This window comes from Symphalangus syndactylus, chromosome 15, assembly GCF_028878055.3.
Source record: "Symphalangus syndactylus isolate Jambi chromosome 15, NHGRI_mSymSyn1-v2.1_pri, whole genome shotgun sequence".
Lineage (NCBI taxonomy): Eukaryota > Metazoa > Chordata > Mammalia > Primates > Hylobatidae > Symphalangus > Symphalangus syndactylus.
In genome coordinates, this window is record NC_072437.2 from 73,097,245 (window position 1) to 73,118,838 (window position 21,594).

The window sequence follows — 21,594 nt, forward strand, 5'->3', positions numbered from 1 at the left end:
GGTCTTATATCATGTCTTCCTCCAAGCTGTTGAGTCTTCGCAGACGTGATCTCATCGCATAGCACAGCTGTGAAGTAGGCGGTGGTGGGAGTCTTATCTCCAGTCCCAGGTGAGGCCAGGAAGCACTTCCCTTCGGAACTGCCGCTGCCTTCTCTCTGCAACTCTTCCAGGTTGTAAACACTTGCCCTTTCTGGTAGTCCAGGCGCCACTTTAACAAACAGGTCTGTTCTTATTACCATTTTCCAATCTGTCACTTCATGTCCCTCCACTGCAATGTGGCCTGCCCATGTGGCGGCACCTCCCCAGGCCTTCCACTTCATGCTCCTCTGCAGCCCCTTCCCTGTCCCTGCCATCTTGCCATGCCCATGCCTGCATCGCTAAGAACACAGGCACAGTTTACAGCCATTCTGCTGGCGTATAGCCAGGACTGGAAAGCTGGATTCAGTATTAGACCATCATATATGGACAATAAGTGCTTAATTTGTTCTAGGCACTGTGTTAAGTGGGCAGATGCAACCATGAGTAACATGGTTTCAGGCTCTGCCAGGTTCTTCTTGTCCTAAGGGAACCACAGACACACAGCTGAGTGTGATTCAGATCATGGGCACCACAATGCCCTGTCCAGAGGTGGGGGACACTCAGTGCTGCGTCTCTCTCTGCAGAGTGGCTCTGTGACCATGGCCAGGCTTTCTGCTGCAGAGCAGCCCTGCACAGCCTCCTCCACTGTCTGGGGTCTTTCTGAATCTCCACCCCTTTCTTTTTTTTTTTTTTGAGTTGGAGTCACACTTTGTCACCAGGCTGGAGTGCAGTGGTGTGATCTCGGCTCACTGCAGCCTCCACCTCCCAGGTTTCAAGCAATTCACCTGCCTCAGCCTCCCGAGTAGCTGGAACTACAGGCACGCACCACCACATCCAGCTAATTTTTGTATTTTTAGTAGAGACGGGATTTCACCATGTTGGCCAGGATGGTCTCGATCTCTTGACCTCTTGATCCACCTGCCTCTGCCTCCCAAAGTGCTGGGATTACAGGTGTGAGCCACCACGCCCAGCCATCTCCACCCCTTTCTTCTCTGCTGTCTGGGTAACTGTGGACTCCTTTCCGGACCCCGTTCTACATTTTCAGTTTCCTCCTGCCTGGTTGCCCTCCTCGTTGACCTTCAGAGTGCTCAGCCTTCCCTTCTCCTGCCGAAGCCCTTTTTATGGCCTTTGCCTGTTTTGCCCTTGTCCCAGAGCCAGCCTCAATGGTGTTCTTTTCTCTCTGCTCACCCTCCCTGTTTGCCTACAGCTCTGCAGAGCTGTCCTGAAAGGTGAAGGGGGCACCTTCATCAGAGCCTCACTGCCCCGCCCCGCCCCACTGGGCTGCATCTCTTCTGCACCCTCCTGCCTATTCTGTCTCCTCCATCTGAGTGCCTCCACCTCTGCACCCACAGCTGCCCCCAGCCTGACCTGCTGATGCTGTATGTCCCAGTTTGAAAGCTTCCTCGAATGCCTGCAGACAGGAGCAAAACCCCGGAGAGCCTGGCCCCCATCTGTGGGTCTATCCCCCCATCTCTGCCTACCCTTGCGTGCTGCTGCCATGGGCCCATCTTTCCCCAGGCTTCTGCTCTGGCTGTCCCATCTGCCAGGAATGCCTTTTCTCTCCCAGGGCTCTCCACCTGCCCAAAGTCTGGAACAGCTAGCCATGCCACCACCTCATCTTTTGGGTGGAAGGAGGCTTTCTCCTGTGGCCCTCTCCCATTTTACCTGCCCTCTCCCGTGGTGGCTACCAGTCTCTGTGTTCTTTCCACAAGCAGTTTGAGGGGCCTGTCCTTGGGCCGGTGTGGCTCCATGGGCTCCTGTTGTGTCTCTTTTCTTTATTGTACGAGTCAGATCTCTAAGGGCCAGTCCTCTGCTGCTATAGCCAGCACGGGGCATTGTAAACAGTAGGCGTGTAATATATGACTCTTCGGCAGCTGCACCCTCTCCCTGGGGACAGGTTTCCTAGTCCCAAAGTTAGCCTGGAGGTGAGCTGAGGTTAAAGCCAGGTTCCCTGACTCCCACAATTCTTCCCCTTAAACGTTTCTAGGTTTAGGTTCATCCTGAACTCACCAGTCCAACCACAGAAGTTTTCTGAGGAGAAGCAGAATTTAAGTCTCAGGCCCATCATCAAAATTCCCGTATGTCCTTGACATAAGGCCAAATAGTCTATGGTGTGGCTTGTGCTAGGCTTTTGCCATCAGGCACCAGCAGGGCACACAGCCACCGGCACTCATTCTGAGGGTCTCCTGCAGCATAGCGCAGGTTCTCAGCAGTACAGAGGCGAAGTGTCCCAGCACAGTCCAGCACAGAGTGGGGATGGGAGTCTTTGGTGGCTTTTAGGATGACATGCACTTACCTCTCCCTTACTTCCCTCCCAGGAGATGGCTGGCCGAGCTCTCAAGCAGACCGGCAGCAGGAGCATCGAGGCCGCCCTGGAGTACATCAGCAAGATGGGCTACCTGGACCCGAGGAATGAGCAGATCGTGCGGGTCATTAAGCAGACCTCCCCAGGTGAGCTCAGGCCTGCAGCATGGTGGGCAAAGATGGTTTGTGGCTTAAGGACACAAAACCATGTGCAGAGGAGTCCAACCTGGCCTGGCCTGGCCAGAGCCAGTCTCCTGGCACATTGCCTTGTTCAGTTAACAGGCAAGCTGAGCCTGCCCTGCCCTGACAGAGTCAGGCCCTGGCGGGAGCAGCCCCAAGTGGTAGACCATGGGACACACCTGGCGCTTGCCCCATCCAGCCTTGTCTGAAATTACCTTAGTACTTCCTACCTAGGAGAAAGTGTGTGCTTGTTTTATGAAAGATCAAAAAAGTCAGCAAAGTGGGTGTAAAAATGGTCTTTTCACTTTCTCTTGGGCCTGTGGAGGGATCTTTGACAAGGGTGGCTTCTTTCCTCAATTCTAAAACACACCTCTCTCACATCGTAGCCTCTGAGAGCGCGGGTTCAATGGCAGGCAGTGTGGGCAGAGCACTGGGCCCCCCTTAGCATCCCCTGTGAAAGGCCTGAGGCACCGCACCAAATCCTTGCCTTTTACTGGCTATGGATGAATGTTACTTTCCCAAGATGGAGCAAGCACATGGGCCCTGTGATTGGTACCTGAGGCCCCTGGGGTGTGATAAAGGATTCATGGCCAGGCGCAGTGGCTCAAGCCTGTAATCCCAACATTGTCTGGCCTGGTGTTGTTTTGTTTTGTTTTGTTTGTTTTGTATAATCCCAACTCTTTGGGAGGCTGAGGCCAGAGGATGGAGGCAGGAGTTGGAGACCAGGCTGGGCAACAGAGGGTGACCTCGTCTGTATTTAAAAAAAAAAAAAAAAAAATTCCTAGTAATTAGCAAGAGTTTTCCCTATTTTGTGGAAGACCTTGGATAAAACCTACTTCATGTGGTGGGTGAGAAAAATCTCACCTTTGTAAGTTATATCTCCCTTGTTAAAAGGACACACATTTTTGTTTTCTTCTTAAGAGAAGGAACTTCCTTAAATAGCCCCCAGCTGGCCATCCATGTCAGAATTCTTCCAGTTTTGAGGCCTTAGAGCATAGCTCAAAGGGAAGGCCAGGCCCATGTTCCGTGCTGATTTCCCTCTGCACTTGCCTTTGGTGTGTCTATTCGCTGACGTCTTCTGGGCCCAGGGAAAACAAAGCCTTGGTGTGCCTGTGACCTTTGCTCAGTGCCAGGCTGTCAGGGCCTTCACTCTGCCAGGTATCGGGGTGGTCTTCCTGTGGGCAAGGCACAGCCTTTCTACCCTTCAGCACCCTCTGCTAAGTCGAGCCAAGTGGAGCAGTTGGCCTAAAGAAATGAAAGGAGCCTTTGACCTTCCTTCCGGTGTCTGTTTCAGATGAAATGTTGAAAATGGAGGTCAGGATTAAGGTAGCAGCAGATGAAATCTGGATATTTGTAGAGGGGTTTTGTGTGGTTTTTATTATTGTGTATATATTGCTTTGTTTTAATATAGACAAAAAAACTAGAAAATCTTTTAATTTGGAAAAGAGGTGAAAGAGAAGTGGAGCAGCTGCTGCACAGTGGATACAGTTCTGCCCTTTCTGTGAGGGAGCAGCGCTTTGGGAACCATGCGGTGGTAAACTCAGCCTCCCACAATTTGGGCATGAAAGGGTTTTGAAAACAAAGCTGGCTATGCAGACGGATCCCTAGCCTGACAGGAGAGTGACCCCAGTGCGGTCCCCAGGGGGCAAGGATGCACCTCAGGATGTGGACGCGGTCTTCTCTTCTGCCCTTGGCCCTCCCATGTGCCCTCCAGCTTGTCTCCACTCTGCTAACACATTAGGGCAACTGGTCTTGCTGGCAGGGCAGAGAGGAGTCCACTGACCCTGTGCTAGGCAGAATGCAGCACGTCAGGGCCCAGGGTTCAAGACCCTTAGCCCCGAGGGCAGCGCTAGAGTGGGGACCAGCCTGAAAGTGCCAGAACCCACTGATCACACCCACTCTGATGCTGTCTTCCTGTTTTTTCCACTGCAGGAAAGGGGCTCATGCCAACCCCAGTGACGCGGAGGCCCAGCTTCGAAGGAACCGGCGATTCGTTCGCGTCCTACCACCAGCTGAGCGGTGCCCCCTATGAGGGCCCAAGCTTCGGCGCCGACGGCCCCACGGCGCTAGAGGAGATGCCGCGGCCATACGTGGACTACCTCTTCCCCGGAGTCGGCCCCCACGGGCCCGGCCACCAGCACCAGCACCCACCCAAGGGCTACGGTGCCAGCGTAGAGGCAGCAGGGGCACACTTCCCGCTGCAGGGCGCGCACTATGGCCGGCCACACCTGCTGGTGCCTGGGGAACCCCTGGGCTACGGAGTGCAGCGCAGCCCCTCCTTCCAGAGCAAGACGCCACCGGAGACCGGGGGCTACGCCAGCCTGCCCGCAAAGGGCCAGGGAGGACCGCCAGGTGCCGGCCTCGCTTTCCCACCACCTGCCGCCGGGCTCTACGTGCCGCACCCGCACCACAAGCAGGCCGGCCCCACGGCCCACCAGCTGCATGTGCTGGGCTCCCGCAGCCAGGTGTTCGCCAGCGACAGCCCCCCGCAGAGCCTGCTCACTCCCTCGCGGAACAGCCTCAACGTGGACCTGTATGAATTGAGCAGCACCTCCGTCCAGCAGTGGCCGGCTGCCACCCTGGCCCGCCGGGACTCCCTGCAGAAGCCGGGCCTGGAGGCGCCGCCGCGCGCACACGTGGCCTTCCGGCCTGACTGCCCAGTGCCCAGCAGGACCAACTCCTTCAACAGCCACCAGCCGCGGCCGGGTGCGCCCGGCAAGGCCGAGCCCTCCCTACCCGCCCCCAACACCGTGACAGCTGTCACGGCCGCGCACATCCTGCACCCGGTGAAGAGCGTGCGTGTGCTGAGGCCGGAGCCGCAGACGGCTGTGGGGCCCTCGCACCCCGCCTGGGTGCCCGCGCCTGCCCCGGCCCCCGCCCCGGCCGCGGAGGGCCTGGACGCCAAGGAGGAGCATGCCCTGGCGCTGGGCGGCGCAGGCGCCTACCCGCTGGACGTGGAGTACGGAGGCCCAGACCGGAGGTGCCCGCCTCCGCCCTACCCGAAGCACCTGCTGCTGCGCAGCAAGTCCGAGCAGTACGACCTGGACAGCCTGTGCGCGGGCATGGAGCAGAGCCTCCGTGCGGGCCCCAGCGATCCCGAGGGCGGCGACAAGAGCCGTAAAAGCGCCAAGGGGGACAAAGGCGGAAAGGATAAAAAGCAGATTCAGACCTCTCCCGTTCCCGTCCGCAAAAACAGCAGAGACGAAGAGAAGAGAGAGTCACGCATCAAGAGCTACTCGCCATACGCCTTTAAGTTCTTCATGGAGCAGCATGTGGAGAATGTCATCAAAACCTACCAGCAGAAGGTTAACCGGAGGCTGCAGCTGGAGCAAGAAATGGCCAAAGTAATTTCCCACTTCGTTTTTACTATTTGTTCCCGGCTCTTCCCTCTACTGGCGATAGGAAGCACGCACAATCCCTTTTCTGATCAACATGGCTAACGGGCAACAGTCTGGTTCTGGGGCCAACAACTTGGAGAAGTTGCAAATGGTGTGACCTCCCTTTCTCCTTTCCCCTTGACTCTTCTGAAGAATCAGAGATAGCTGTGCATAATGTAGCCAGCGTAATGTAGGTAATCTACAATTTACATTGTAGGTAAATTAGCAAATTAAGTTTTAGGGTATGTCCTCGCTTAACAAAATTCATCATGGATTAAAAATAGAACATTTGAATGAGTAGAAACAAAGTTTAAGATTTTGTAAATTGATATTGTGGGATTTTGGAAGAAAAATGTATCTAGTAGTGATTCCATTTATTCTTTTAAGTGTTTAATTAGTAACTAATGATTTAAGTATACCTTAGTTGACACTGAAGTGCTGAAGAAGGTAATTATTGATGAAATTATTTAAATTAAAATGTAACAGATTTAAATCACACAAAGCCAGTAATTCCAAAGCCTAAAAACCAGATTTGTGTTCTTTTCAGTGTCCCATATTCACTGATTTTTTTAAAGATACACTTTTCATTTGTGTTTATTTTTTTATTTTTATTTTTTATTTTTTAATTTTTTTTTGAGACGGAGTCTTGCTCTTGTCACCCAGGCTGGAGTGCAATGGCGCGATCTTGGCTCGCTACAACCTCCGTCTCCTGGGTTCAAGCGATTCTCCTGCCTCAGCGTTCCGAGTAGTTGAGATTACAGGTGCCTACCACCATGCCCGGCCATTTTTTTTATTTTTGGTAGAGATGGGATTTCGCCATGTTGGTCAGACTGGTCTCGAACTCTTGACCGCAGGTGATTTGCCCACCTCGGCCTCTCAAAGTGCTGGAATTACACTCATGAGCCACCACGCCCAGCCGTTTATTTTTTATTTATACATAGTATTTGTATATTTGTGGGAAACGTGATATTTTGTTACATGCATAGGATATGTAATGATCAAGTCAAGGTATTTAGAGTATCCATTGCCTGGTGTATTTATCATTTCTGTGTTGGAAACATTTCAAGTCCTCTCTTCTAGTTATTTTGAAGTACTGAATACATTTTTACTAACCATAGTCATGCTAGTTAGAGTTTGTTCCTTCTATCCAGCTGTATGTTTGCACCAATTAACCTCTCATCTCCCCTTAACACACACACACCCTTTCCCACCTCTGGTAACTAACATTCTGCTCTCTACCTCTATGAGATCAATTATTTTAGCTCCCACATATCAGTAACAATGTGTGGTGTTCTTACTGAACTTTCTGTTTCTGGCTTATTTCACTTAACATAATGACCTCCAGTTCCATTCATGTTGCTCCAAATGACAGGATTTCATTCTTTTTTATGGCTGAATAGTATCCCGTGGTGTAGACCACATTTTCTTTATCCCTTCATCAGTTGATGGACACTTAAGTTGATTCCATATTTTTACTGTTGTGAATAGTGCTGCAATAAACATGGGGTGCAGGTATCCCTTTGATATACTGATATCCTTTCCTTTAGATAAATACCCAATAGTGGGATTGGTAGATTGTATGGTAGTTCTATTTTTAGTTTCTTTTTTTTTTCCTTTTTGATAATAGTCATTCTAACTGGGGAGAGATTATATTTCATTGTGGTTTTCATTTGCATTTCCCTGATGTTTAACGAGCATCTTTCCATGCACCTCTTAGCCATTTGTGTATCTTCTTTTGACAAGTGTCTATTCAGGTCATTAGCTCACTTTTTTTTCTTTTTGAGACAGAGTTTCGCTCTTGTTGCCCAGGCTGGAGTGCAATGGCACGATCTCAGCTCACCACAACCTCCGCCTCCTGGGTTCAAGTGATTCTCCTGCCTCAGCCTACCGAGCAGCTGAGATTACAGGCGTGCGCCACCATGCCCAGCTAGTTTTATGTTTTCAGTAGAGACAGGGTTTCACTATGTTGGTCAGGCTGGTCTCAAACTCCCGACCTCAGATAATCCACCTGTCTCAGCCTCCCAAAGTGCTGGGATTACAGGTGTGAGCCACCGCGCCTGGCCTGATTATTATTATTATTATTTTAATTAAGACAGAGTCTTGCTCTATCGCCCAGGCTGGAGTGCAGTGGTGAAATCTCGGCTCACTGCAACCTCTGCCTTCTGGATTCAAGCTATTCTCCTGCCTCAGCCTCCTGAGAGCTGGGACTACAGGTGTGCAACACCATGCTCAGCTAATTTTTGTATTTTTAGTAGAGACAGGGTTTCACCATGTTAGTCAGGCTGGTCTCAAACTCCTGACCTCAAGTAATCTGCCTGCCTCAGCCTCCCAAAGTGCTGGGATTACAGGCGTGAGCCACCGTGCCTGGCCTTTTGGCTCACTTTTTAATGGGATTATTTGATATTTTTTTTGCTGTTGAGTTGTTTGAGTTCCTTGTATATTCTGAATAATAGTCTTTTGTCAGATGAATAGTTTGTGAATATTTTCTCCTGTTCAACACAGGTATCCTCTTTACTCTGTTGTTTCCTTTGCTCTGCAGAAGCTTTTTAGCTTAATGTAGTCCCATTTGTCTAATTTGGGGGTTTTTTGCCTGTGCTTTTGAGATTTTAGCCATAAAAATCTTTGCTCAAACCAATGTCCTAGAGTATATTTTCATAGCCTCTGTTCTTATTTCTAGGTCTTTAATCTGTTTTAAGTTGACATTCCTGTATGGTGAGAGATTGGGGTCTAGTTTCATTCTTCTGCATATGGATATCTAGTTTTCCTAGCATGTCTCTTTTTCAATGTACGTTCTTGGCACCGTTGTCAAAAATCAGGTGGCTGTAAATACGTGGACTTATTTCTGGGTTCTCTATTCTGTTCCATTGGTCTATACCAATACCATGCAGTTTCGGTTACTCTAGGCTTGTAATATATTTTGAAGTCAGGTAACAACTTTGTTCTTTTTGCCTAGGATTGCTTTGAGTATTTGGGCTCCCTGTGAACTTTAGTATTGTTTTTTCTAGTAATGTGAAAAATATCATTGGTATTTTGATAGGGATTGCATTTAATTGGTAGATTACTTTGGGTAGCATGGTCATTTTAACAATATTAAATCTTTCTGCCGGTGAACATGGGATCTCTTTTTATTTGTTCGTGTCCTCTTCAGTTTCTTTCTTCAGTGTTTTGTAGTTTTCTTTGTAGAGCTCTTTCACTTTGGTTAAATTTACTCCTAGATTTTTTTTATAGCTGTTGTAAATGGCATTCATTATTGGTGTACAGAAATCCAGGTATCCATATGCAGGAGAATGAAACTAGACCCTATCTCTCACCGTATGCAAGTCTATCTAATGTATGCTACTGATTTTTGTATGCTGATCATTGACTTTTCTTCCTGCTTTCCCATTTTCCCTGAGTTACTGAAAGATTAGATGGCTCTTGGAGTTCTAGGAATGCTGTGGTCCCCTTTTCCACAGATTTTTGTTAATAGAAGTTTCCCTTAGTTTTTAGAGCCAAAAGTCTCCTAGAGAAAGAACTCTCTTTTTTGTCTTAACTTTTCATTCCAGATTCATGTCTATATATGGATATAAAAAAACAAAACTGGCCGGGCACAGTGGCTCACGCCTGTAATCCCTGCACTTTGAGAGGCCAAGGCAGGCAGATCACCTGGGGTCAGGAGTTCGAGACCAGCCTGGCCAACATGATGAAACCCTGTCTCTACTAAAAATACAAAAATTAGCCAGGCATGGTGGCGGGCACATGTAGTCCCAGCTACTCGGGAGGCTGAGACAGGAGAATCACTGGAACCCGGGAGGCGAAGGCTGCAGTGAGCTGAGATTGTGCCACTGCACTCCAGCCTAGGCGACAGAGTGAGACTCTTCCAGCCTAGGCGACAGAGTGAGACTCTGTCTCAAAAACAAAACAAAACAAAACCAATTGTTACCTTGCTTTGTAGTATATGAGACCCATTCTTCTCTGTTCTCCTTTCTGTAAAACGAGCTGGGTTCCTCTCAGTTCCAGGGCATCCCCATCCCAGTCATTTGTTGTCGTGGGATTTCTCTAATGTGATTCTTCCTCCTTCCTTTCCTTCTACACAGGCTGGACTCTGTGAAGCTGAGCAGGAGCAGATGCGGAAGATCCTCTACCAGAAAGAGTCTAATTACAACAGGTTAAAGAGGGCCAAGATGGACAAGTCTATGTTTGTCAAAATCAAAACCCTGGGGATCGGTGCCTTTGGAGAAGTGTGCCTTGCTTGTAAGGTGGACACTCACGCCCTGTACGCCATGAAGACGCTAAGGAAAAAGGATGTCCTGAACCGGAATCAGGTGGCCCACGTCAAGGCCGAGAGGGACATCCTGGCCGAGGCAGACAATGAGTGGGTGGTCAAACTCTACTACTCCTTCCAAGACAAAGACAGCCTGTACTTTGTGATGGACTACATCCCTGGTGGGGACATGATGAGCCTGCTGATCCGGATGGAGGTCTTCCCCGAGCACCTGGCCCGGTTCTACATCGCAGAGCTGACTTTGGCCATTGAGAGTGTCCACAAGATGGGCTTCATCCACCGAGACATCAAGCCTGATAACATTTTGATAGATCTGGATGGTCACATTAAACTCACAGATTTCGGCCTCTGCACTGGGTTCAGGTGGACTCACAATTCCAAATATTACCAGAAAGGTATTGTCTTAAGTGTGCCACATGCACTTTCTATGTGTAGATGTCACTAACCCCATTGCAAGCAACTAAATTTCCCATCCTAGTGGCTCCTAATCATTTTGAAATTTTTGTCTGTCACTCCATTATTTTATAAATTGGTGTGACATCCTTCCCTTCCAAAAGGAATAGTATGATACACGCATTTTTTTTTAAGTTAGTGGATTTCAGGTTTACTTTTTTTTTTTTTGAGACAGAATTTCGCTCTTGTTGCCCAGGCTGGAGTGCAATGGCGTGATCTCAGCTCACCGCAACCTCTGCCTCCCAGGTACAAGTGATTCTCCTGCCTCCAGCCTCCCGAGTAGCTGGGATTACAGTCACGTGCCATCACCTCTGGCTAATTTTGTATTTTTAGTAGAGACAGGGTTTCTCCGTGTTGGTCGAGCTGGTCTCAAACTCCCAGCCTCAGGTGATCTGCCTGCTTCCACCTCCCAAAGTGCTGGGATTACAGGTGTGAGCCACCGTGCCTGGCCTACTATATTTTTAAGACAGTAGGCTACAAGGTGTCACAGGGCCTTTGTGGGGAACCATCACCTGCCTCATTAAAGCAAGCCTTAAAAAATAAAAGATTCAGCCAGGCATGGTGGCTCACGCCTGTAATCCTAGCACTTTGGAAGCCCAAGGCAGGCGGATCACCTGAGGTCAGGAGTTCGAGACCAGCCTGACCAACGTGGAGAAACCCCGTCTCTACTAAAAATAACAAAATTATCCGGGCGTGGCGATGCGTGCCAGTAATCCCAGCTACTGGGAGGCTGAGGCATAAGAATCGCTTGAACCCGGGAGGCTGAGGTTGCGGTGAGCCGAGATCGCGCCATTGCACCCCAGCCTGGGCAACAAGAGCGAAACTCCGTCTCAAATAAAATAAAATAAAATAAATAAATAAAAGAGTCACAGCCTCCCAAGAAGTCCTCTCTTATAGCCAACCTGAATCTATGTAGTGTATCATTGAACTCCATTTCCTATAGTTCTGCCATTTGGAAAAGCCAAAAACAGCTGGTTATTATCTTCTTTATGGCTCAGATTCTTGAAATAGTTATTTTAATATCATCACTTAGTCTTTTTTCTCCAACTCAAAACTAACTCTAAATCGTTTAATTCACTCTCATTTTCTGGCATTGAAGTAACCTTTGTTCATGTTGTTTAAATCCTCCTAAGTTTTCCATGTTCATCTTAAAACATGTGTCAGGCAGTTGTTACCTTTTGATTATGGCCTAAGTGCTAGGGGTGCTGTCCCCGCAGTTCTTCCGGCCTCTCCTGCCTGCAGTGCCTTCCTGCCAGCTCAGCACGGTGCCTGGTGTCCTATGATTCTTCACCGTCATTTCTACCTTGGTGCTAGCGCCAACCTCACCACCTGTGTCTCTGAACTAGGAACAGCAGGCTGCCCGTATGGAGCAGCTCAGTGGGGACTTATGTCCTGATATGTCAGGAGCTAATTGGAATGACTTTGCTGTTTTAAGCTGTGGATGTGTTGAGTTATTGAAGAGTGAAAATTCACTTTATATTTTCTTCTCTTCTTTCACCACCCCTGATTCCTGGGTGAAGGGAGCCATGTCAGACAGGACAGCATGGAGCCCAGCGACCTCTGGGACGATGTGTCTAACTGTCGGTGTGGGGACAGGCTGAAGACCCTAGAGCAGAGGGCGCGGAAGCAGCACCAGAGGTGCCTGGCACATTCACTGGTGGGGACTCCAAACTACATCGCACCCGAGGTGCTCCTCCGCAAAGGTACATGCGCCACGGCCAGCCACCCCGCGGGAGGTCTCCTTCCCTTCAGACCTGTGAGCTGAGTCTCCCTGGCTCTAGCTTTCCAGGACCTAATGCTTCCAGTCATATTTTTGTCCTCATGGAAGCCTGAAAACTACTAATTTCCGCAACATACAAGCCTCCTTCCTGTCCTGGAAGTGCTCTTGCTTCAGGGGGTTGGAAGACATGCACCATTAGACCAGTGTCTGCTGGCCCTCGGGCTCTATCTAGACCCAAGGGAATGACTCCAGCCCTGATTTTCACAGTCAAATGATGGAAACCACTCTGAGGGCTACAGGACCTCCGCTCAGTCTGCCCAGACCACATATTTCCGGGCTCTAGCTTTCACTTCTGTCTCAGGCTCCTGGCTGAGTTGTGCCGTGTGCAGCTGGGTGCTTATGTGACAGCATTGGAAGATCCTTTTTCTCTCATTCTCCCTGCTAGACCATAAGCAAAAGTGGCAGGTGCCAGTTGTGTAAAATGACTAGTGCTCATAACATTTGCCTCCTGGATGGATGCTTCATTCTATCAAATACAACATCTGGTTCAGTATAGGAGGAATCCTTCAGTGATCCTGCATGGTCCACAGTGACGGTGGGGTGTTGATCTGATTCTGTGTAATTAATCCAGAGACAGGCAGCCCCTGCCGTCCCATGTTGTTTAAAGTCTTTGGAGCCAGCCAGACCCAGTTCAAGTCTGGGTTTTCTTTGCTAGCTGTGGTAATCCAGCACAAGTTACTTAACTTCTCAGACCACAGACATAGCAATAACGACCTTGAGAGGTTGTGAATAACCTTGGTGTCCATTGAATGTCTACTTCCCTCTGCCACGTGCAGCATTCTCAAGAAACCATTGCTTGGGGTTTTTCTGCAACCTCTGTTGCCAAACTTGGACAGGAAGAGGTGGGATGGAGAGATAACAGAGGGGCCTGAGGGGTCTACCCTGGCATATGCAGCTACAGGCACCCCCGGACTGACCTCTTAACATCCCGGTTTGTACTTAGCAAGGATTAGGTGACATGAAGATGAGCCTGGCTTGATAGGTCATGAGGCTCTGAAGGAAAAGTGGGAGAAAATGAAAGGTAAACAAGCCTAGCCTACAGCCTCCCAGAGGCCAGCCCTGACCCAGCACAGCTGGGAGCCCCGTGAGGAAGGCCCGGCTCTGTAGGGGCCTCACACAAGGAGTGTTTGGCTTACAGTGAATCGTCCGGTGGGTTTTGCCCACCTCCTCCTCATCTCTGTATTCTTCAGCTTCATCCAAAACTGACTTAGAAGCCCCCCAGCAAGCCCTCCTGGACCCTCACCTGACTATTCACGAGTTATAGCACTTTGTGTTTTTCAGTTTGTTGTTTTAATTGGTGCCTCTGTTTGTGATCTTTAAGAACATGAAATTTTGGATAGTAACTATTTGCTAACAATAAAAATAATCTTTTTAAATTAAAAAGTATTTTCTTATTACAATGATTAAAAATACGAAAACCTAAGCGGCCATGGCCGCCACCCCCCCCACCACTCCACCCAGTAGTATCCAGGTACTCACATAGGTCCATCCTCTGCACAGTGTGATGCTTCAACGTACTTTCCCACTTAACAGGAAATCTGTATGTTCAGCATCTTGATGAAATTCACCTCGGAGGACAATTCATGCCTGTGTAGGGATTGAGTGAACTTTGTCTTGCAGGGTACACTCAGCTCTGTGACTGGTGGAGTGTTGGAGTGATTCTCTTCGAGATGCTGGTGGGGCAGCCGCCCTTTTTGGCACCTACTCCCACAGAAACCCAGCTGAAGGTAATGTGAGAGGAACCTCGCATCTGCTTGCTGTAGACATCTGATTTTCTCATGTACCCATGAATCTTTGGTCAGCATTTGCCCTCTTATTCTGAGTAGGGTAGGAATGGCAGTTGTATAGGATGGGATTTTTAAAAGTAATCTCATTATTTTTTAAATTATTATCTGTTTTTAAATTTTGTATTTTGATAAGCAAAGCCATGGAATTGGACCCATTTTAATATCTGAAATTCTATTAAACCCTTGGCCATCTGCCACCTTGTTATTTCCAGGCAAGAACAGTGAGGATCAGCAAAGGTGTGCTGCAGATCCACTGTCTCCCCCACCCACACTTGCCCTGCAGAGAACACATGTAACTCCAGGAACTACAGTTGACCCCTCAGCAATAAGGGGGGGTTGGGGTGCCAACCCCCCTGCACAGTCAAAAATCTGCGTATAACTTTCACCTCCCCAAAAACTTTACTAATAGCCTGTTGACTGGGAGCCTTACCAGTAACATAGAGTCAATGAACACATATTTTGTATGTTATATGTATTAGATCCTGTATTCTTACAATAAAGCAAGCTAGAGAACAGAAAATGCTGGCCAGGCGCAGTGGCTCATGCCTGTAATCCCACTACTTTGGAAGGATCATAGGCTGGGCGCAGTGGCTCATGCCTATAATCCCACCACTTTGGAAGGCCAAGGTGGGCAGATTACCTGAGGTCAGGAGTTCAAGACCAGCCTGGGCAACATGGTGAAACCCATCTCTACTGAAAATACAAAAAATTAGTCCAGCATGGTGGTGTGCACCTGTAATCCCAGCTACTCAGGAGGCTGAGGCAGGAGAATCACTTGAACCCAGGAAGCAGAGGTTGCAGTGAGCCGAGATCACACCACTGCAGTCCAGCCTGGGTGACAGAGTGAGACTCTGTCTAAAGAAAAAAAATCATAAAGAAGAGAAAATAGGTTTACTATTTTAATAATTGAAAGTGGATCATCATAAAGGTCTCCATCTTTGTCATCTTGATGTGGAGTGGGCTGAGGAAGGGGAGGCGTTGGCCTTGCTGTCTCAGGGGTGGCAAAGGTGGAAGAAAATGCTAGTGTAAGTGGCCCTCAAACTGTCTTGTTCAAGGGTCAACTGTATCTAAAGAAATCAGTTTCTTTATTTGGATATTATATCATTGTTCACAAACTGTCAGCTATGTGGTCAGGCTAGTTATGCATATTCCTAATATTTATTCAAAGTAGTTAAATAATTCTGTCAGTCATTTAATACTAAATTATTAGTTTTAAAATGACAGCCATTTGCTTTCTGAAATGAGTTAGTAAGGATTGAATTGAGAATTGGAATTAAGAATCTGTGGTCTTCTGTGGACAGACCAACTGACACACAATCCTAGGAGTTTTCACATGCCGTGGTGGCCATGACCACCAGGGAGCCTAAATTAATAACTTTAATTAGAAAAACTGTCTAGTAAGGCTGGGTGCAGTGGATCATGCCTGTAAACCCAGCACTTTGGGAGGTGGAGGCGGGCAGATTACGAGGTCAGGAGATCGAGACTAGCCTGGCCAACATAGTGAAACCCCGTCTCTACTGAAAATACAAAAAATTAGCCTGGCTTGGGGGTGGGCGCCTGTAGTCCCAGCTACTTGGGAGGCTGAGGCAGGAGAATCGCTTGAACCCAGGAGGCAGAGGTTGCAGTGAGCCGAGATCACGCCACTGCCCTCTAACCTGGACGACAGAGTGAGACTGTTTCAAAAAAAGAAAAAAGAAAAATAGAAAAACCCTAAAGTAAGGCTTAATTTCACTCTAGGAACAGTAAAATTGGAATCTGGCATTGTCTGCACCCTAATTGAATTGCTGAGCTACTCACTAAATTGCCCACATGATAATTCAGATTTTTTTATTCTGGTAAAATATACATAACATAAAATTTACCATTTAATTATTTTAATGGTAAATTAAAATTTACCATTTTAATTATTTTAATCACTAATTATTTGATAATTATTTAATTATTTACCATTTTTAATTAGTGTATAATTCAGTGACATTAAGTACATTCACAATATTGTGCAACCATCACCACCCTCTATTTTCTTTTCTTTTTTTTTTTTTTTTTTTTTTTTGAGATGGAGTCTCGCTCTGTCGCCCAGGCTGGAGTGCAGTGGCGCAATCTCGGCTCACTGCAAGCTCCGCCTCCCGGGTTCACGCCATTCTCCTGCCTCAGCCTCTCCGAGTAGCTGGGACTACGGGCGCCCGCCACCACGCCCGGCTAATTTTTTTGTATTTTTAGGAGAGACGGGGTTTCACCGTGGTCTCGATCTCCTGACCTCGTGATCCGCCCGCCTCGGCCTCCCAAACTGCTGGGATTACAAGCGTGAGCCACCACGCCCGGCTACCACCCTCTATTTTCAAATGTGTTAATCATCCCAAACCCATTAAACAGAAACTCCCCACTCTCCATTTCAGCGCCTGCTCGCCTCTCTTCTGCTTCCTGTCTCTGTGAGTTTGGTTATGCTGAGGACTTCTTTTTTTTTTTTTTTTTTGAGACAGAGTTTTGCTCTGTATCCCAGGCTGCAGTGCAGTGGCACAATCTTGGCTCATTGCAACCTCTGCCTTCCAGGTTCTCATGCCTCAGCCTCCCAAGCAGCTGGGATTACAGGTGCCTGCCACAACACCAGCTAATTTTTGTATTTTTAGTAGAGATGCGGCTTCATCATGTTGGTCAGGCTGGTTTCAAAATCCTGACCTCAAGTTATCCACCCACCTCGACCTCCCCAAATGTTCAGATTATAGGTGTGAGCCACTGTACCTGACCTTGGGACATCTTGTAAGTGGAGTCATGCAGTATTTGTCTTTTTGTGTCTAGTTTATTTCACTTAGCGTAACGTCCTCAGGGTTCATCCATGTCGTAGCTTCCTTTTTAAGGTGGAATAATATTCCACTGTATGAGTCCCTGCTTCTGTTTCTTTTGGATATAAACCAGAAAGTGGGATTGCCGGATTATATGGTCGTTCCGTGTTTAACTTTTTGAGGAACTCCCAAACTGTTTGCCATAGTGGCTGCACCATTTTACATTCCCACCAGCAGTGGCTGAGTGTTCAGTTTCCCTACATCCTCAATAAGTATTTTCCTGTTTTTGTTTTTTTTAAGTAGTAGCCACCCTAGGGGATGTAAGGTGGTATCTCATTGTGGTTTTGAGTTGTATTTCCCTAGTGATTAATTATATTGAGCTTATTTTCATGTCCTTATTGGTCATTTGTATATCTTTGGAAATATCTCCTCAAGTCCATTACCCTTTTTAAATCAAGTTATTTGGTTTTGTTATTGTTGTTGAGTTGTAGGAGTTCTGTATTTTCTCTGGGTACTAACCCCTTTTCAAATATATGTTTTGAAATCTGTTCTTCCATTTTGTTGCCTTTTTGCTAACAGTAATGTCCTTTGATGCACAAAAGTTTTAAGTTTTTATGCAGTCCAATTTTTTTCTTTTATTCCCTGTGCTTTTGGTGGCATGTCTAAGAAACCATTGCCAAACTCAGTATCATGAAGATTTCACCCTATGTTTTCTTCTAGGAGCTCTACAGTTTTAGCTCTATGAAAACAACTACTTAGGTTCAAACCAAGCCTCCCACCCACACACCCACTAACTTCCATGTCTTATCTGCTGTCCCATCACCCCAGCTGGTAGCCAGTCATGTTGGCCTTGTTTCCTCCTGATTCTAAGTGTAAACAATAAAGAAGTCCCCTAGGTTTTGTCTTCACAGTAGACACATCTCTACAACAAGTGCATTTACTGAACGTCCAGATGGCTGGTTTGTGCAGTTGAGCATGTAAGGTCACATGGGGTCAGTCAGCTTTATTCTTCTCTATGAGATTTTTCCTTTTTGTTTTTCAAAACCCCGGTTGGCCATTTTTTGACCACAATAAGTATTTGAATGAGTGCCATGATGGTTTGACAGAAAGCCATTGCCATAGCTAAAGAAATAACTTTAGCTGATCACCTGAGGTCAGGAGTTCAAGACTAGCCTGGCCAACGTGGTGAAACCCTGTCTCTACTAAAAATACAAAAATCAGCCGGGTGTGGTGGCGGGCGCCTATAATCCCAGCTACTCGGGAGGCTGAGGCAGGAGAATCGCTTGAACCCAGGAGGCGGAGGTTGCAGTGAGCCAAGATCGCGCCACTGCACTCCAGCCTGGGTGACAGAGCGAGACTCCATCTCAAAAAAATAAAAATAAAGAAAGAAAGAAATAACTTGTAGACCATCATTCTCTTCATTTTTGTGGAAAGCACAAAATTCTTTGGCTAAACAGTATTTCTGGGAGAAGAAAATCGGTATCTTTTTGTCTGTATTTGACTGGTCATCCTGGCCTCAGGCTGTGAGCCATCGACTGAAATGACACTTTTTATGGCTGCTGAGATCAACAACTGCTGCTTGTGTCTATTCGAACTCCTCTCCTATTGTGAAACTAAACTTATTTGAAAGTCACGCCATCACATGCTGTCCCAGAACTGCCCAAGATGTGAGGAGAAGCTAACCTGTTGGTTCTGTTGTTTCCTCAGGTGATCAACTGGGAGAACACGCTCCACATTCCAGCCCAGGTGAAGCTGAGCCCTGAGGCCAGGGACCTCATCACGAAGCTGTGCTGCTCCGCAGACCACCGCCTGGGGCGGAATGGGGCGGATGACCTGAAGGCCCACCCCTTCTTCAGCACCATTGACTTCTCCAGTGACATCCGGAAGCAGCCAGCCCCCTACGTTCCCACCATCAGCCACCCCATGGACACCTCGAATTTCGACCCTGTAGATGAAGAAAGCCCTTGGAACGATGCCAGCGAAGGTAGCGCCAAGGCCTGGGACACACTCACCTCGCCCAGTAACAAGCATCCAGAGCACGCATTTTACGAGTTCACCTTCCGAAGGTTCTTTGATGACAATGGCTACCCCTTTCGATGCCCAAAGCCTTCAGGAGCAGAAGCTTCACAGGCTGAGAACTCAGATTTAGAAACCTCTGATCTGGTGGATCAGACTGAAGGCTGCCAGCCTGTGTACGTGTAGATGGGGGCCAGGCACCCCCACCACTCGCTGCTCCCAGGTCAGGGTCCCGGAGCCGGTGCCCTCACAGGCCAATAGGGAAGCCGAGGGCTGTTTTGTTTTAAATTAGTCCGTCGATTACTTCACTTGAAATTCTGGTCTTCACCAAGAAAACCCAAATAAGACACTTTTGAAAACAGGACTCAGCGTTGCTTTCAATAGGCTTTTCAGGACCTTCACTGCATTAAAACAATATTTTTGAAAATTTAGTACAGTTTAGAAAGAGCACTTATTTTGTTTATATCCATTTTTTCTTACTAAATTATAGGGATTAACTTTGACAAATCATGCTGCTGTTATTTTCTACATTTGTATTTTATCCATAGCACTTATTCACGTTTAGGAAAAGACAAAAACTGAAGAACATTTGATGAGAAATCTCTGTGCAATAATGTAAAAAAAAAAAAAAAAAGATAACACTCTGCTCAATGTCACGGAGACCATTTTATCCACACAATGTTTTTTTTTTTTTTTCCCACATTTCAAAATTGTGATATAATGATACAATGTTAAAAGCTGCTTTTTTTTGGCTTTTTGCATATCTAGTATAATAGGAAGTGTGAGCAGGGTGATGATGTGGCTGTGATTTCCGACGTCTGGTGTGTGGAGAGTACTGCACGAGCAGAGTTTCTCTATTATAAAATTACCGTATCTTGCCATTCACAGCAGGTCCTGTGAATATGTTCTTACTTAGTGTCTTTAAATGAGGTGTTCTAGACAGTGTGCTGATAATGTATTGTGCGGGTGACCTCTTCGCTATGATTGTATCTCTTACTGTTTTGTTAAAGAAATGCAGATGTGTAACTGAGAAGTGATTTGTGTGTGTGTCTTGGGTGTGATTGGATTCTCTGTGTGGGGGGTGGGGGGGACTGAAACATTTGTCATATACTGAACTTATGTACATCAAAAGGGATTAATACAGCTATGCCAAAAAAGTTTAATCACGGACACACGTCCATTTCTCTAGTCCGTATGCTCTTTCATTCTTGGTAGAGCTGGTATGTGGAATGCCATACCTCTGACCCTACTACTTACCTTTTTACTGACAGACTGCCCACACTGAAAGCTTCAGTGAACGTTCTTAGTCCTGTTTTCTTCTGTTACCGTCAGGAAACTGAGTGATCTAATGGTTCTCTCACTTTTTTTTTGTTCTTTTAGTGTGCTTTGAAGTGTCAAATCTTAACTTGGTTTAAACAATACATATTTCTAACCTTTGTAAGAAAGCAAAGATTCTTCAAAATAACATTGGAATAAAAAGTAAGCCATACGTATTTTCTTAGAAATATAGATGTATGTGCGTGTACACACACACACACACAGATAAACACAATATTCCTTATTTCAAATTAGTATGATTCCTATTTAAAGTGATTTATATTTGAGTAAAAAGTTCGATTCTTTTTTGCTTTTTAAAAAAATCTGATGCTTCATAATTTTCATTATATTATTCCACATATTTTTCCTTGAAGTTCTTAGCATAATGTATCCATTACTTAGTATATATCTAGGCAACAACATTTAGAAGTTTAGCAATGTTTAAACTAAAAAAATAAAGATTCCTGTGTACTGGTTTACATTTGTGTGAGTGGCATACTCTGAAGTCTGCTGTGCCTGTCGTCGTGACTGTCAGTATTCTCTCTATTTTATAGTCGTGCCATGTTGTTACTCACAGCGCTCTGACATACTTTCATGTGCTAGGTTCTTTCTCAGGAACTCAGTTTAACTATTATTTATTGATATATCATTGCCTTTGAAAAGCTTCTACTGGCACAATTTATTATTAAAATTTTGAATCCAAATCCTGTAGTTGGTGTCATGTCTTACTGGAGTTTGTAAGTCCTTGCCTCTCTCAGCGTGTTGTAACTCCCCCATGCTTCCCCTGTGACACATGAGCCAGGGTTGCACAGCACAGACAGGGCTGTCTCAGGAATGGCTTGGGGTGTGGAAAAGCAGGCTTTCCAGGTAGACACATGAAGTCCAAATCAGCCTGTGGTTCTGTGACCAACGTAACGTAAAATGGGAACAAAATATGCCTCATTAGGATTACTGAGTGGCTTAAGTGGGATATCAAATAAATATGGTGGGTGATCAAATAAATCATGAATAAGAGCTAATTCCCCAGCATAATATGTTAAACTGAGAGGACAGTTACAGCCCCTGACCTTTCATTTTAAATTGTTGATGAGGCCTGGTGCGGTGGCTCACACCTGTAATCCCAGCGCTTTGGGAAGCTGAGGCTGGCAGATCACCTGAGGTCAGGAGTTCAAGACCAACCTGGCCAACATGGTGAAACGCTGTCTCTACTAAATAACTAAATATACAAAAATTAGCTGGGTGGGTGGTGGGTACCTGT

At 46.9% G+C, this 21,594-nt stretch overlaps 1 protein-coding gene across 1 annotated transcript in view; it reads left to right on the forward strand.

Moving 5' to 3' along the window:
- LATS2 (large tumor suppressor kinase 2) overlaps positions 1-21,040 on the forward strand; it is a 90,128-nt gene extending 69,088 nt beyond the window's left edge. Inside the window, exons 3-8 of the mRNA XM_055245030.2 lie at positions 2,397-2,529; positions 4,495-5,906; positions 10,016-10,598; positions 12,177-12,359; positions 14,057-14,163; positions 18,711-21,040. Of these exons, the coding sequence (XP_055101005.1) occupies positions 2,397-2,529; positions 4,495-5,906; positions 10,016-10,598; positions 12,177-12,359; positions 14,057-14,163; positions 18,711-19,205 (2,913 nt within the window). The 3' untranslated portion in view covers positions 19,206-21,040. The remainder of the gene's footprint in view (positions 1-2,396; positions 2,530-4,494; positions 5,907-10,015; positions 10,599-12,176; positions 12,360-14,056; positions 14,164-18,710) is intronic.
- Positions 21,041-21,594: the final 554 nt, after the last annotated feature.